General features: G+C 36.1%; 1 protein-coding gene across 1 annotated transcript in view; it reads right to left on the bottom strand.

Annotated features, from left to right (window-relative positions):
• Positions 1-9,340: 9,340 nt before the first annotated feature.
• Positions 9,341-15,286, bottom strand: part of PLEKHF2 (pleckstrin homology and FYVE domain containing 2) — a 30,852-nt gene continuing 24,906 nt past the window's right edge. The window contains exon 2 of the mRNA XM_044658207.1: positions 9,341-12,731. Within this exon, the coding sequence (XP_044514142.1) occupies positions 11,971-12,717 (747 nt within the window). The 5' untranslated portion in view covers positions 12,718-12,731 and the 3' untranslated portion in view covers positions 9,341-11,970. The remainder of the gene's footprint in view (positions 12,732-15,286) is intronic.

Below are 15,286 nucleotides of genomic sequence, written 5' to 3'. Positions count from 1 at the left end.
AAGGGCAGGTAATCTGGTCATAGATCCAGGACTAAAAGGGGCTCTAACAATGGGGGATCTAGGGGAGAAGGGAGGGGCCCTTCTGGAACCAGGAGGGCAATGACCATACCTCTTCTTAAGTCACTGAGAAGCACAGAAAACTTGCAAGACCCCCAGAACGAGCTCTGAAAAGAGCAGCACAAAAAAAGCCTAAAGCTTGGGCACAGTGGCTCCCCAGCCCTAGGTGAGCAGAATCCAACTTTAACATAAAGTTCAAAGTAAAGTAATAGGCTGAAAAAAATGAGTACAAAAAAAAAAGAACTTGACCATAAAAAGCTACTATAGTGGCAGGTAAAAAAAAGATATAAAGGAGAGGGAGACAGTTGATAAGACCCAGAGTGGATAGTGGTAGTTTCCACTTAGAGATCTCCCTGAATACTCAGCCTTGACCTTCAGGTATTCTAACCTTCAGCTAGTGAGAGTGAAGCAGAATCACTTTCTTTCACTGAGCTAATTGCACAAATACCTTGGAAACAACTGATTTATAAAATCCGTTATCTCTTTTATTATAAGAGGGGATACAAACTGAGGATAAGAACAAGGGGTCCTTAACTCTAAGGGATCTAGCTATTCACCTAACAACCCTCTATGTCCCTCGCAAGAGGGAGACTTTGGGTCTTCCAGTTAACTTATCAGCTTCCTATTTCTGTCTACGTGTTCCCCAAAAGCTGACTAAGCTATCTATTTATGACCTGCAGTAGTTAATCTGATTTAGTTCAGAAGCTATCTCCAAAACCCTTTATGATTGCTCTCAAATGGCTAAGACCACCCGAAGGGTCTGACCCCTAAAGTAAAACCTCAAAGCCTATCTGACAGGATTTTTTGGACAAAAACCTTCTGGAAAGCACAGCAGGTATGATCAGATCCTTTTCTAGATAGTCCCAGTCAAATAAAAGTACCTCCAAAGATGATTTAAGGGTTTCTCCTTCTCCACAGTCAGGTTGAGGTAGCTAAGCTCCAACAAGTCACCTTTCCTCCTCCTTTCCATACAGGAAGAGAGCAACCTCCTCTTACAGGAAGTCACTCACTCCAGCAGTTGTCACTTCCAAAGTGTTCCTCCTCTGCCTTCTGCCTGCTAAAATCCTTTCTCTTGAGTTCCTAGCACGTGCCTTAAAGTCAGCCTTCCACTTCTCTTAAATCTTATCCTATCTCTATCCTTTTCCCATTACACAGGGAAGATCAAGACATAAACTTAGAAGATGACAATAGGAAAACAAATACAAGCAAAGTTTCAAAGAAAATGCTAATTGGACTCAAGGCCACCAAGAATTCCTGGAAGGCTTAAGAAAGCAATAAGAATGGTAGAAGAAAAATTGGGAAAAGAAATGAATGATGCAAGAAAATTATGAAAAGAACATTAACAGCTTGATAAAAAAAGCATCAAAAAAAATACTGAAGAAAATAACACCTTATAAACCAGAAGCCAGGAGCAGCTGGGTAGCTTGGTGGATTGAGTCAGGCCTAGAGATGGAAGGGGTCCTGGATTCAAATCTGGCCTACTTCTTTGATGTGTGACCCTGGGCAAGTCACTTGACCCCACTGCCTATCCCTTATCACTCTTCTTCCTTGGAACCAATACACAGTATTAATTCTAAGCCAGACGTAAAAGTTTAAAAAGAAAACAACAACAAACAGAAGTGACTTAATGGTAAGAGAGGAACAAAAATACACTGAAGAAAAAAACTTCTGAAAAAGGAGAATTGACCACATGGAAAAAAGAGGTACAAAAGTTCAGTGAAGAAAATAATTTCTTAAAAATTAGAATTAAGCAAATGGAAGTTAATGACTCCACTAGACTTTAAGAAACAACAAAACAGAGGGCAGCTGGGCAGCTGAGTGTATTGAAAGCCAGGCCTAGAGATTGGAGGTCCTAGGTTCAAATCTGACCTCAGACACTTCCAAGCTGTGTCACCCTGGGCAAGTCACTTGACCCCCATTGCCTACCCTTACCACTCTTCTGCCTTGGAGTCAATACACATATTGATTCCAAGATGGAAGGTAAGGGTTTAAAAAAAAAAAAAGAAACAACAAAAAAAAGTCAAGCATATAAAAAAATAGAAGAAAATTTGTCATATTTCATTGGGAAAACAATTGACCTGGAAAATAGGTCAAGAAGAAATAATTTAAGACCACCTGAAAACCATGATCAAAAAAAGAACCTATACATCATAGTTCAAGAAACTATAAAGGAAAACTTCCCCAATAACAGACCCAGAAGACAAAATAAAAATTAAAAGTTTCCACCAATCATCTCCTGAGATTCTAGGATGAAAATTCCCAGAAAAAAATATAGTCAAATTCCACAGCTCCCAAGTCAAGAAAATATTGCAAGCAGCCAGAAATAATTCAAACATCATCAAGTCTCATAGTCTGGATCACATAAGATTTAGCAATTTCCACATTAAAGGAGCAGAAGGCTTGGAATAAATTCCAGAAGGCAAAGAAGACAGGATCACCAATCAAGAACAACTCACCCAGCAAAACTGGGTATAATCCTTTAAGGAAAAAAACAGAAATTTAATGAATTGAGGATTTTCATGCATTCCTCATGAAAAAATCAGAGATGAACAGAAAAATTTGATATTCAAACACAAGATTTAAGAGAAGCATAAAAAGGTAAACAAAAAAGAATAACTATAAAGGACTCAATAAGGTTAAACTGGAGAAGATTTAACTTGTAACTCCTAAGAACTTTATCATTTTTAGAGCAGTTCAAAGTCTGCATAGACAGAGGGCATGTGTATGAGTTGATTTTATTAGTATGAAATCAAAAGGGGGGTGGGGCAGCTGGGTAACTCAGTGGATTGAGAGCCAGGCCTAGAGACAGGAGGTCCTAGGTTCAAATCTGGCCTCAAACACTTCCCAGCTGTGTGACTCTGGGCAAGTCACTTGACCCCCATTGCCCACCCTTACCACTCTTCCACCAAGGAGCCAATACACAGAAGTTAAGGGTTAAAAAAATAAAAAAGGGGGGGTAAGAAAGAGGGATGTACTGGGAGAAGGGGTAAGGGAGGGGTAAAATAAGGAAAAGTTTTGTCAACTAAAGGAGGCATCTAAGAAAGAATTTTTATAATGGAGAAATGGGAAGAGGGGTGGCAGGCAACACCTGAAACTCATTTCCATTGTAATTGGTTCATAAAAAATATATATATGCATACTCAGTCGAGTACAGAAATCTAAGTTATCCAGTTAAGGAAATAAAGGAGAAGGGAATAAGAAACACAGAGAAATAGGACAAATGGGAAGTTAGATTAGGGGAGGCAGTGGTCAGAAGCAAAACAGACTTCTGAGGAAGGACAGGATAAAAAGGATAAAAACAGGAAAAGGACAGATGGAAAACTATAAGTGTAAATGGGATGAGCTCAGCAGAACACACAATCCAACAATATGTTATTTGTAAGAGACACACTTGAAACAGATACAAAATAAAGTTGAGAGGCTGGAATTAAATTAATATTTTAGCTGAAGTTAAAAAGATGGACACCTGGCACATCTAGGTGGATCAACAGCCAGACCTAGTGATAAAACCTCCTGGGTTCAAATTTGGCCTCAGACACTTCCTAGCTGTGTGACCTTGAGCAAGTCACTTAACCCCAACTGACTAGCTCTTACCACTCTTCTTCTTTGGAACCAATACTTAATATTGATTCTAAAACACAAGGTAAGAGTTAAAAAAAGATAGGTAGCAATCGAGATCTCAAAGGAAAAGCAAAAAGAGACATAATTAAAGATTTTAAAAAGAAAGTTATATTTTGCTAAAAGGTACTATAGACAATGAAATAACAGGAAAATTTTACATTAAGGCCAAAATAAGGGCCTCATTTTTCAAATATATAAGGAACCGAGTCAAATGTATAAAAATGAGCAGCATTCCCCATGTCAGAGAATATGAACAGGTAGTTTTCAGAAGAAATAAAAGCTACCAAGTCATATGAAAAAATGTTCCAAATCATTGATTAGAGGAAGAGTAAATTAAAACAACTCTGAGGTTACCACCTCACACCTATCTGAAATGCCAAATATGAGAGTGAAGTAGCAAACTGGTTCAACTATTCTGAAGAACAATCTGGAACCATATCCAAAGGTCTAGAAAGCTATGCATACTCTTTGACCCACTAATACCACTACTAAGTGTACTCCAGAGAGATCAATGAAAAAGGAAAAGGACTTATATGTGCAACTCTTTGTGGTGACAAAGAATTAAAAATTGATGGGATGCTCATAAATTGGGGAATGTTTGAACAAACTGTAGCATATTATAGTAAATTGTGATGGAGTACTACTGTGTTATAAGAAAAAAAAGGCAAAGTTTCAGAAAAAAACATGGCAAGACCTCTATGAACTAATGCAAAACAAAGTGAGAAAAAACCAGATCACTGTGCACAGTAATAATAATGTTGCAAAGATGATCAAATGTGAAAGATTTTTTACTCTGATCAATAGTGATCCAATAAAATTGCAAAAAAAAGGATGAAAAAATACTATCCATCTCCAGGGAGAAAACTGATGAACTTTTGAGTGCAAAGTGAAGTATAATTTTCTTACTTTATTTTTAAAGTGATTTTTTATGGCTAATATGGAAATCTTTTGCATGATTTCACATGTATAACTGATTTCACTTAGCTTGCCTTCTCAATGATTAGGGGAAGGATAGGAGGGAAGTAGAGAATTTGGGATTCAAAATTTAAAAAGAAAATGGTTTAAATAATTTTTTTCTTTAAAGAATACAGTGGATAGAGTGCTGCACGTGGAATTAGAGAGTCCCAAGTTCAAAATCATCCTCTGCCACTTACTAGCTATGTGTGCCTGAGCAAGATATTTAATCCTGTTTGCCTCAAAATAAATAAAAATGCAAAAAAAAAAAGTTAAAATGCAAAAAAAAGTCTCTGATATTTCTCAGAAGAAAATCAAATTTTACTTTTTTCTTGATACTTTTTACTCTCCTCTTTTCCCTTGCAACCTGAAGTTATATATTTCTATTCAACTTTTAAACTTTCAGACTTAAAATGAGAAGCTATCACTTTAAAGAGTAACATCAAATTAACTCTTCTGAATTTGGTATTATCTTAAAGGAAGTAGCAATAAATTCTGGCTATAATTTCTGTTTGTGTTTAAAGATAAAACACACTTTCATCCATACAATGAAACTGAAAAAGCCTTGCCTTTATTTTCATATACTTCACAAATTAACTTTTAGAGATTGTGGGTATCTCTAAAAATATCATTTTTTCCCTGAAAAAATAGAAACATACACTCCTGCTTCGACCAACATCATTTCATAATAACTTCCTTTTTTACCAGTTGAATAAGCCCATTTTAAAGACAAAAATGACTGACATGTTCTATCCTCATGATAATGCTGCTTTCATTGTTTTAATGGAACATGCTATTTCCCCTAAGTTTTGTTGTGGCTTTCTTCCCTACTCAGAACCAAAAATGTTAGGTGAACTATACCTGGTATTTGGATGAAACAATACACAGAAGTTAAGGGTTTAAACAACAACAACAACAACAAAAAAAAAAAGTGAAATGTTTTTGGGAAGGAAAAAAACCTCTAAAAATGGGTATTAGACCAAAATAACCAATGTGTATAGTGCTTAACCAAAATAGATTTGTGTGATAAATCATTAATCTCATCCCTGTAGAACAGATTAGGAAAAGTGTTATCCCATCTTTTTGCTGGAGAAATGTGTAACAATGGGTGTGGTATGTCACCAATGGCATTAGACCTACTTGTGTCAATTGATTTTGCTTAACTATTTTTCTTCATTAAAAGAGAAGGCTTAGCTGATTGCAAAATGGGAGACGGGTGGAATAAAATATTAGGAAATGACTGCAATATGAAAACAGAAGCCAGCAGTAAAGCTTTTAAAAAATAAATCAAACTCAGTGAATTGAGAGCCAGGCCTAGAGATGGGAGGTCCTAGGTTCAAATCTGGCCTCAGACACTTCCAAGCTGTGTGACCCTGGGCAAGTCACTTGACCCCCATTGCCTACCCTTACCACTCTTCTGCCTTGGAGCCAATACACAGTATTGACTCCAAGACGGAAGGTAAGGGTTTAAAACTAAAGAAACAAACAAACAAAAACAAACAAATAAATAAGACTGCAATGGACAAGGCCTTCAAAAATAAAACATTTACAATGCAATATAAGTTTACAAAATCAATGTAGCATCCCTTTAAACTTTAATAAGGCATTATAAATATGAAACTATAAATATACAGAAGTTATTTCTCAAACTGATTTAAGATAGCAAAATTGTCTTTCCCTCGTCCTTACGTCCTTACCAAAGCTAAGTGCCTCTCCCTATATTTTAATAGTGTAAGGGTTTGGGAAAAGGGTTTTTTTCTGGTAGAATATATTAAAAGGTGGTCTCCAGAGGATTGAACAATTATCAATCCTCAATTAAGAATAATCTCAAGTCAAAATTGACTTTATGGAAGTTTATTTACAATTGAGAAGAGGTAGAAGAAATAAGGAAATAAGACTAACACAGTAGGTAAATTACTACGATCCTCTAATTGATCCAGGTAGATCTAATTAACCCTCAGCCTAGTCAGAGGGCCAGAGGCCCAAACTTAAAAAGAGTCTCTATTTAAGGGAAGTTCCTTAAGAGAGTTCAGGAAGATTCAGTTTTTAAACTCACCACATGGACTTCTAAAGAAGATATTGAGAGCAGTCTCACCAAGGTTTGTGTTCCAGCCAGCACTCCTCCACGAACCAGGAAAGTTCGAAGACTCCGAGGAGCTCCTTCACCAGCAGCCTTCACCAGAAGACCTTCTCCTTTTAAAGGGGTCTCTTATGCATCACTTCCTGTGCCTCCTCCCTAATTTGTGTGTCCATTCACAATAGACCCTTCTCATAGGACTGCCTAGGGGGACAGTCAGTTGATTCTGATTCTTCACCCACTCTAGCACACGTGGGTTACAAACCTCCCAAAATTGGAAGTGCTCTCACCTTTGATGATTAAATCTAAAGATGGGCCTGTAGACTTAATCTAATTATCACAATAGGTCGGTACAGCACAAAGTTATGGATTGGGGGGGGGGGGTTTGGGGAAGTTTTTTCCTCAGTTGTTTTTCTCATGTTAAAAAAAAAAAAAGCCTTCTCTAGGTACATGGAGTACATAGAATAGGAAGGATCTGAGTTCAAAGCTTATCTCAGACCCTTCTAGCTGGGTGACCCTAGGCAAGTCATTCAACCTCAAATGCCTCTTCTGCCTTGGAGCTGACACTCAGTATCAACTCTAAGGTGTTTTTAAAAAAAGGAGGGGGGCCCTTCCTTAGATTTAAACATTTATCTAAACATTCTTTCTTTGGGGTACCCAAATTCCCAGTCCTACTTGGTGTGGAGTCCAAAGAACATCACGCCTCACTAAGGTCACCCCCAAAACTCCCCATCCCACCTTCCTCCAGTGTTCTCTTCCCATCTGACAGTGTAAACTCCTGGAAAGCAGGATCTTTTTATTTCTATCCCGAGTGTTTGGCCTGGTACATACTAGGCACTTAATGTTTATTTAATTGAATAATCAACTAGCATTTTTTATGTCTACTATGTGCCAGATATTGTTCTAAGTGTTAGGGCAACAAAGAGAGATAAAAACAGGCCCTCCAACTCGAGGAGCTCACAGTTCAACAGAGGAGATAACATCCAAATGCTGATGTGCAAATAAGACACCTACAAGATGAAGCTCAGGAAAGGTTTCTTGCAGGGACTTTAGCAGAGATGTGAAGGAAGGGAAGTTTGGAGGAAATGATGGAGAGTTCCCAGCATGTGAGACAGTCAATAAAAACCCTCAGTCAGAAAATTATCTGTTTCAACACATTTGAAGTTGGGAGATGGGAATGTCCTCTTCAGGAAACAACAAACCTTTAGAGATAGAGTGCCGGGCCCCACCCCCAGGCCACATGCCATGCCCCTTCCCCACAACCGAGTACCAGGCGTGCCCTGCCCACCCCCTTACCAACACAGGGGAGGGAGAAAGTGCTCCCATTGGGCTGCTGGGCAGAGGGGTGGGGGATGTGAAAAAACATCATCAGGCAGGAGAGTAGCTCCACCTGAAGCCCTCTGTCTTTCTAGTAGCAAACACTGGGGGGGCCAGCACATGACACATGTCCATAGAGAGCACTCTGTGTGCCATCTTTGGCACCCATGCCATAAAAGTTTGCCATCACTGTTATAGAGGAATAGTGTGTAAGGCTGGAAAGGCAGAAGAGGCCAGTTTACAAAGAGCTTTAAAAGCCAAACAGAGAATTTTATATTTTATTCTGGAAGCAACAGAGCTCCTAGAGTTCACTGAATAGAAGAGTGATAGGGTCAGATTTGCATTTAGGAAAATCGATTTAATGTGGAGACCAATCCACAGGGTGCTGCAATATACCAGGTATGAGGTAATAAAGACCAGCACAAATGTGTTGCTGTATCAGGAGAAAAGAGGTCCAAAAGATGTTTCACAGAAACAGTTTGACAACTGAAGCATCATAAAATATAAAAAATTTGAAAGACTCATTTAACTTAAGTGTTAACTCAAAAGGGATCTCCAGAATAAAACACAGTCCTCTACCTGGCATTTACACTCTTCATAGATGGACCCCTTTGTATTCTTATTTGTCTATTTTATCATGCGAGTTAAGGGCAGGGAGTTTGTGCCTTAACATAGTGACTGGCACATAGTAAAAACTTAATAAATTCTTGGTGACTGATGTAGCCTTTCAGATAGCAAGTTTAGTAGTGAACTTTTAGTTCCTTTCTAGTAGTGGAGGTGAGTCTATATGGATCTATATGAACATTTGTCCAAATGTTTTCTCTCATGATCAGTCGCATGTATTTGTGGCATGAAAGATATAGTTTCTGACGATGGAGCAGATGAAAGCTAATTGATCCACTCGGGGATCAAATCTATGACCTTGGTTGGGCTCATAAGCAAAATTAATGTAACCATTCAGTCAAGATGTCCTAAAGTTCATTAGTATTATGGTTATTTCATAACCATATGAGGTCATCCTCAGGGGCATGCTCATTTCTATTCATCAATTCCATTCCCACTGAAAATATAACTGTTTTATGCTTTTTAAAAAATATATCCCTCACAATACCCAAGGGTTTTGTTACAATAAAATTGCTTTTTATCATGACAAATTTCAAATCTCTCAATGTGAATTTCTGCAGCTAACCTATTGGAGAAATATTTAATTCTGATCCTTCTATTAGTTAAACTAGTTAACCCCCAGTATCTCTTCTAGTTCTAAATCCATGATTCTATAAATCTAAGAAATGAGGACAAAGAATTACTAAAACACTGATTAAAAGCTACATCATATATTTGAGCACAAAAACTAGTAAGTCTGACAGAAAACAGATTACAAGTATTGAGCCCTTTCAAAAAATTTAAGTTACACAAACACAGTTCACACCCATTATGAAAAGTTCAAAATAATGGGAATAAGTATTCTTATTCAATGTATACATCAACAAGCAATTGTAATATTAACCTGTAACATTACCTTATCACAAATTTTATATAGGGCCCCGATGGCTTTAAGTTTCTATATATTAGGTACTTTCCACTTAAATCATATTTTCCCCCTCCATAGAAAATTGTTTGTATTTTTCCTCCAACTACAATTGCCAGCAATTTGGTTATAGCTTCAAGGATCTGTGCAGCACAGTACAAATGTAATTTATGGGGAAAGTTCATAAAAAATGAGATATCTCTGTTTTACTTTACAACTCAATTTCCAAAAAGTGCAGAAAAAGGCATTTAAGGGAAAAGCATAGCATCTCAGAAGACATTTTTAAAAGAAGGAAGAAAACAAGAAAGTAAATTATATTCAATTATGTATTTGTACTAGAAGAAAAAATATCAGGATCACATTCTATAAAACAGTAACTGAGGATGTTTAATTATAAAAATATATAATCAATAGGTTAAAAATGAAAATGCTTTCTTAGAACACTTCCACTTGTCTCCTAAAACAGGTTAGTTTCCTATGTACCAGGATATGAACAAAACAACTATCTCAGTTCTCAGGTTTTATCATACTTCTCAGGCAATTATATCAATATAAGTATGAAGCATCAAGGGTGTCTGTGTGTGTGTGTGGATATACACACATATATATATATAAATACAGACACCCAAATACATATTTGAAATATACAAGCACATGAGGATAGCACATGTCAGTCATGTACATATATACCTGAAGGTATCTGTATGCACCCTTGCTGGCTTTTGCTTCATACTACAAACAGGTAAGATAGATCTAATCATCTCTGGAGTTAAAAAAATTAAAACAAAATCAATCAAAATAGTGCTTCAATCTAATATTAAGACACTGTAACAATTCTCAGTTACATAAATTAATGAATCAAGTCTCTCATGATATCTGCACCATGTATTCAAATTTTAAGACAAAACAAAAGAGCCCAGAATTATAGTCAATACATTTCAAATTGATTATTTTTATACACAAAAAACCACTATAGTTATCTTCTCCAGCATATGAACAGGAAAACTAGTGCAATACACATACAGCTTTATTTAATAAATATACTTTTGACCTAATGGTTACTTCAGAGTTTGCCAACAGTGCAGAAATGTTCACGTCTCAAAAATAACCTACATTGAGCAAAGCTCACAATTTTGAAAGATCATTTGCCACACTCTTATTTTCATGGATTTCAAAAAAGACATAAGAAACAAATTAAACATACTATCATTTTACAAAAATAGAAATATTTGGGGGGATTTTATAAAACTTTACAAAACCTAGCATACTAATAATTATAAGCTCAAGTTTTATTTTATCCTGAGCTAAGACCTCTGAAGATACAAATCTGTTCAAATTTAAGTATGTTAAAGACATTTTCTGCACTGATTATTTATGCAAATGATTTAATTACAACTTTTCAGGCCCAGGTTTCTTTTCCATTTTTTAACTTTTCATTCATTTATTACTGAACATTGGAGAGACTGCTTATTTTTGAGGGGATGGCAAATTTTCACTTTCACTTCAATTTTTAAAGCCATTAAATTTACATTTTGAAATAATTCTTATTAAAATTAGAGATCAACATAGTATTGAAAAGGTTCAAAATAAACTTGATAAGCTGGAAATTCTTAAACATGACAGCCTTATTAATAAAAAATTCTGGCTTGTCAAATACAATTTGGTGCCTATAAAAATGTAAGAATATAATCACTCTTATTTTATAGGAAAAACATGCCCACGTGGAAATGACCACCTCTAAATTCATAGCCATGGTTAGAAAAACATCATACCCTTTCATAAGCACTAATTTTATCATTTTTTATCTCAAATAGCACCAATGGGTTTTTCTCTTATCTATAATTGAAAAGAAGAGAACATAGGGGCTTATTTATCCTGTAACTATGCTATCAGTATAAGGCACTACATGGCATACAAAAGCAAAAGCAAAATAAGGTCATGCCAAATAAATGACACCTATTTTTATTAGGGGCCTTAATCACTATACATTATGGTTAGAAAAACTACTAATTTTGTGTAAATAACTTACTAATTCAAAAGTACATTCAGTTTTCCATAATTTTATGATCCTTTAATTTTCTTTTATACCAAAATACAGAACTGGTGAAAATACCAATGTCGCATATTATCTATTAAATAAAAAAGCTCTAACTGAATTTTTCCAACCTTATATGAAAAGGATAGTCTAGAAAAACTCAAGTATAAGAAGGTGGAAAATTATGTGATACATTTGCAATAGTTTATCCCTGCAGAAGAGTGAAACTACTCTATAGGATATATGAGGCACATAGGTTGGAAGTTTCTCAGGTAAATTTATGGCTAGAATGAAATTTTTGGAGGCCACAATAATAAATTTCCCCCAAAGCAAATATCTCTGATCACACTCAATTCTGTTTCTGAAAATACTTTTATATCTTTAGTCACTACTATCTTCATCATCTTCATCATCAGATACATTATTCAAAGACTTAGGTGACTGGCTGTAAGAGTCTGATCTAGTAGGCTGACATGTAGCCAAGTCCCCAGTAGAAAGCAGATCAAAGCAGAAATCACAAATCCTCACAGGCTTGGAAGATTGGCTAGGTAGAAGAAATCGTTTTTCAGAGCAGGGCCCACAAACAACAAAGCCACATTTGCGGCAGTGGTGGCGACGATTAACAGGGGTAAATTTTGCTTTCTGACAACGCATACACACAGTCGCCTCAGAATCAGGTACCCAAACGGCAGCATGTTCATTACTGGGAGTCTTCCCACTTTTGGACAGTAAATCTGTAACGCATTTATTTATGTGATTCATCCATTCTGATTTTTCAGTAGCCGTGGCAGCATAAACAGCAAATGATTTAGTTGGTGTCTTGATAAGCCATCCATTCCGTAGATCCCCCTCATCCTTTATGGAATCAATAGTGACATTTTCCAGGGGAATTATATGCTGTTTATTATATTTTTTCTTCTGAATGACAATATTGCCATAGACAAGAATATCATTAAATAGGAAAAACTGCCTTGCTTTTGGCTTCTTTCTACACAATTTAGTCAATACTCCTTCTCCAATAAGAACTCGTCCAGGAATAGTCAAAGGTTGTCCAGCTGCTCCAAAACAGTTTTCCACTATACTTATACGTCTAGTATTTGCTTCACTATTTGCCAGACGATCCACCATCTTCTGCTAGTAGTCTAAAAAAAAGAAAGAAAAGAAAAATAGTTGGCATAAAGGAGAAAAAAGTTCACAGAAGCTAGGAATATAACTTAACCTGAAACTGAATACGCTGAATGACAGTTTTTATAAAATGATCAACTATTCCAAAATTCCCAGTAGAACAGTAAATAAGAACACCAAGACAATCCTCTAATGACCCCCAAAATGCTGTTTATCTATTATCAAAGGATATATAGGTTCTGACCATATCACACTCTCTTTACTGTACGAACTTGTACCCAAATAGTACAAGGTATGACATCAAATAATGAGGTTGGCTTAACAAGCCAAGCACAAAAAGCTTCATAATTTCAATGCCATACATACTCTCATAAAACTAATTGCCAAGCAATAAAGAGCTGCCTATTTGGCTAGGATCTGCAAGAAGTTACTCTTTTTTCTAATTTATCATGAGAAGAAAAGAGATTTGAGGAGCTGCTTGAAGGATGTTAATTACCAAGCTTAATGTTATTACCATTGAGATTACAGATTTATAGAAGAGGTTAATTTAGTCATCTCTAAAATGAGGACATACTATTTATACAACTGACCTGATGGTGCTGTAGTGAAGAAAGCACTGTAAACCAGAAAGTGTCATATGTCATTACAACTCTGCATAACCACAGAAGAGAATACACAACTATTCACAGATTGGTATTTTCTACCAACACCAGAGCAATCTTTGCACTTTAAAAACTTCAGACACATACAAACTCTAAAAGGATTGAAAGAACTGGCAAAAATGAAAACTCATTTTAAACAATAGATATCCATTAAAAAGTCTTATTACTCTAATGCTTCACCATATTATAGAGAGGAACCTGGGTTCTGGAAGGTTATGCAACAAGTTGCATCTTCTGGAAAGCAAATACCTAAACAAACATTATCTAGCTTAATTTGGAGAGATTCATGAATAAGATAGTCACAACTTAAAGGACTTTTCAGATACGGCAATTTTTGAAGACCATCAACCTAAGAGGTTGTGATATGTTAAAGTAGAAGAACTGTCTATAATAAAATCATTAAATATTTAGAAATAAAACTAAGGCAGCTGGGTGGCTCAGTGGAGTGCAAATTAGACCTAGAGATGGGAGGTTCTGGGTTCAAATTTGACCTCAGACACTTCTTAGTTATGTGTCCCTGGGCAAGTCACCTAACCACAATTGCCTGGCCATTACTGTTCTTCTGTCTTGGAACCAATACACAGTAGGTGACAGAAGGCAAGGGTTTAAAAAAAAAAAAAAGAAAGAAAGAAAGAAAACTAATAGTCTTGCACAATTACACAATTTAAACATTAGGGAACTTGACAAAGCAAACAATACAGAGCACAGAATTACCAAATTCTGAGCTATCTACTTTACAATAAGTTCTGAAATTCTGCAAGTCAGTCTCAAGATTCTCTATAAGATCTCTCATGTCACTCTGTTGCTTATGTCCTGAGTCTATATGAGTTGAAGCAAAATAGAACATAAGAGCTGGAATGGACTCACTCTTTTCAAGCAGAACCTGGAGAACACTGTACACAATAACAACAATATTGTATGTACGATGATCAACTGTGAAAACTGCACTATTCTCTGCAATACAATGATCTGGGACAATTCTGAAAGACTTATGACAGGGAATGCTGTCCATTTCCAGAGAAAGAATTGAGTCAGATGGATGCAGAAAGCATACTATCTTCCACATCAGTGTAGTTATGGTTTTATTTTGGAGTTTTGGCTTTGTAAAAGTGTGCTCTTAAAACAATGGCCAATAGGGAAGTGTGTTTTTGCATGATAATACATGTATGGTCCAGATCAAATTGCTTGCCATCTCCATGTCTGGGGAAACAAGGGAGGGAAGGAGATGGTTTGGATCTTATAATTTTGGAAAACATATGTTGAAAATTATTATTACATGTAACTTGGAAAACAAAATATCTTTGGGGAAAAAAGATGTAGCAAATATTCAGCTGCAATTTAAATTATCCAACCTAAGGGATATCCAAATATATGGGAAATTAGTCAGAGATAGCAAAGATTGTACTCTTATGAAATCTTAATTATCTAAGCCTGGTCTTTTCTTCAGACCTGTTGGGACAACATTATTCTTAAAAGAAAATCAATGGGATCATCTAGAGGTATAGATTTTTCTCAGTAAGCTAACCTCAAAATATAACCATTGAGTTTGGGAATGACTGTACCAACAATGACTGAGGTCCTTTCTAATCCTATGAGTATTTGATTAACCCATGAGGTTCCTAAATCAGATTTTGGGATTTGCAGCAAGCAATCTGGCATTACTATGTCCAAGATAGTACAAGTTGTAACTCTTTAAGAATTATGTTGTTTTGAAAATTTTTTATTACTATAGAGACAATATGTGCTCAAACTTAGCATTTATATGAACACAATTACAAAACACTTTTTACACAACTGAAGACAAATCTAAACACCAAGAAATGGGGGCAGCTGGGTGGCTCAGTGGATTGAGAGCCCCATCTAGAGATGGGAAGTCCTAGGTTCAAATCTGGCCTCAGACACTTCCTAGC

The sequence above is a fragment of the Gracilinanus agilis genome, chromosome 1, assembly GCF_016433145.1.
Source record: "Gracilinanus agilis isolate LMUSP501 chromosome 1, AgileGrace, whole genome shotgun sequence".
Lineage (NCBI taxonomy): Eukaryota > Metazoa > Chordata > Mammalia > Didelphimorphia > Didelphidae > Gracilinanus > Gracilinanus agilis.
The sequence above is the reverse complement of the archived record's forward strand: the minus strand, read 5'-3'. Positions and strand labels throughout refer to the sequence as shown.